The 2,417-nt window shown below is 60.5% G+C and overlaps 1 protein-coding gene across 1 annotated transcript; it reads right to left on the bottom strand.

Moving 5' to 3' along the window:
* Positions 1 to 239: 239 nt before the first annotated feature.
* On the bottom strand, positions 240 to 2,045 carry LOC120358700 (uncharacterized protein T26G10.4-like). Its single transcript, XM_039453740.1, has one exon. The coding sequence runs from the start codon at positions 2,043 to 2,045 to the stop codon at positions 240 to 242; it is 1,806 nt and encodes a 601-aa protein (XP_039309674.1).
* Between the last annotated feature and the right edge of the window lie 372 nt (positions 2,046 to 2,417).

Below are 2,417 nucleotides of genomic sequence, written 5' to 3'. Positions count from 1 at the left end.
TAGAGATAACAGAATAAAAAGTACAAAAGTACGCAGTAACAAGAAAATAGAGAAATAAATAGTTAAAACCAGCAAGGAGGGGCCCCGTCCACTTGTACATAAGAGAAAAGAGAAAAGAAGAGAAAAGAAAAGCATTATGTCGAGCGCGTACAAAATAAGTAAATAGAATAAGTGGACATTGGGCCGCTCCCTCCTGCATAGGTTAAAAAGGAGGGGCCAAGACAAAGACTCGAAATAAGTTACGCGACATTCACACACGCAATCGCGTCGTGCCGCTCTACTTCGTCGGCGAGCCAGCGTCGGCGAATGGCCCGAGGCGGCGTCGCAAATCCACCACCGGCGGGGCGAGGAGGAGCCCGGTACTGGCGAGTGCCAGACACGTGCTCCACGTAGATGTCCCTGGACCAGCGGATGGTATCCGAGACCATCAGACGGCGCATCAGTGACGCGTACGGGGTGCCAATCCGCAGCAGTCTCAGCACCGCTTCGTTTCTCGGATCCCATGACCCGAGGGCACCGACGACGAAGGCCGTCACGACCACACGGTACCCCCTGCGCTGGAGCTCCTCAGCTAGTGGCGAGTACTTGGCTATTTTCCTCGCCCTAGCGTCCTCGAAAGCCTCCCAACGGTTCTCAAAGGGCACCGTCACGTCGCATATGACGACACTCTTGGAGGGCTCGTGCCTGATCACGAGATCAGGTCGTAGCTCGCCAAGTTCCCCGTCGATCCCCTCGATCCGCTGGTTTACCCGCTTTTCCCCCGGCATACGACAAGCCTTCCAGAGGCGGTGCAAGACGGCATTGTGCCTCAGCTGTATTGCGGCAGAGTGGACGCCGCAGTGGCAGAGCACGTGGGGTAATGTCTCCGATACTTCCCCGCAACGACGACAGCGCTTGTCTCCATCCCCCCAACGGCGCGCGCCGTTGAGAGGGAGCACGTCCAGCCGCGCCTTGTGGATAAAACGCCAATCGGCGAAGCGGGTAAAGCTGCCGCCACGGATAAAGTGATTGCTCACTCGGCACCGCGACGACACCTCGAAGACCTTACCCTGATCTCGCTTCGCGAGCAAGGTACTCGCGTAATATTCCGCTACAGCTGAGCGCAACCGACCCACTACCTGGGCGCGCGCACCAGGCGGAATCTTCACCGTGGCGCCTCTGGGACCCCGGCACTCCAAGATCATCTCCTCCGTCTCAGGAACCCACCGCCACCGCAGGGACAACCTCTCGGACTGACGCTGCGCGGCGTTTCTCGCCCTGGACCAGAGGGAAGCCTCCCCTCCACCCCTCAGCCGTCCCTCCAGCGAGCCGGAGAGGAAGTTGGCGATCTCGTCGCCAGCAGGGGCGTAGCCTATCCTACGCTGGACCACTCCCCTCAGCGACTGCCACGCCAGCGTCCTGACCGCCGCGTCGCCAGCCGTAAGCATACGGAAGACGTGAGCGACGGACAGCACGTCGGCGAGATCGGAGAGCGGAAGGAGGCCACATCCACCCCAGCGGGGAGGCATGTAGACCCCCTCCGCACTCGCGCGCTGAGGGAGGTTCAGCCAGGACTTGGCATAACGGCGTAACACCCTGTCAGCGGCCGTGAGGGGACTCTTCTGAACTCTGGCCCCCCGTAATAAGAAATCGAGACGCGGCAGGATGAAGGTAGCCATTAAGTCAAACTTTTGCCAAGGGGCAAGGAGGGATTGATCGACCGCGCAGAGGTCCGAGACGATGTCCGTGACGGCGGCGTAGGGCGTCTGATCAACGGAGAATCCCGTTGGAATGCCGAGGTGCGTATAAGGCTCGCCGTCTGCAAGGGGGCGAATCGGTTGGCCCTGGAGACGGAATGACGTCGGCAGGACCCTGCCGCCATTGCCCGCACCGATGTGCAGGGTGGCGCATTTTGCAGGGTTGAACCGCAGCCCCACCGACGCTGCCTCCCTCTCCACTGCACGAAGCAGTTGTCCCATTCCCTCGGGCGTCGATGACAGGAGTGCAATGTCGTCCGCGTAAGCCAGCGCGGAAAACGATTGCCCATGAAGGGCGTATCCCGACATTCATCTCGGTGGCGGCATGCACCACCGAGTTGATCGCGATGTTGAAGACGATTGGACTTAGCGGACAACCCTGTTTGACCCCCGAGCGAATGGGGATGGGCGCCGTGTAGCCGTCGGCGGTGCGCACACGCGTCGTGCAGCCATCGTACATGGATTCCCATATCGCTATGAGTCTCCGTGGCACCGCCGCTCCAGCTAGAGCACGGCGGATCACCGCGTGCGGGACCGATCCAAACGCATTGGACAGGTCCAGCCACGCGACGACCGCCTGCCTCCGAGTCCTCCGCGCGTCAGTCAGGATCTCCTGGAGGACGAAATTGTGTTCGTAGCACTCCCTCGTCCCTCAGGAAGCCCTTTTGAGCGGGACTGAGA

Source organism: Solenopsis invicta, chromosome 9 (assembly GCF_016802725.1).
Source record: "Solenopsis invicta isolate M01_SB chromosome 9, UNIL_Sinv_3.0, whole genome shotgun sequence".
Taxonomy (NCBI): domain Eukaryota; kingdom Metazoa; phylum Arthropoda; class Insecta; order Hymenoptera; family Formicidae; genus Solenopsis; species Solenopsis invicta.
This window is presented reverse-complemented; position numbering and strand designations above follow the sequence as displayed.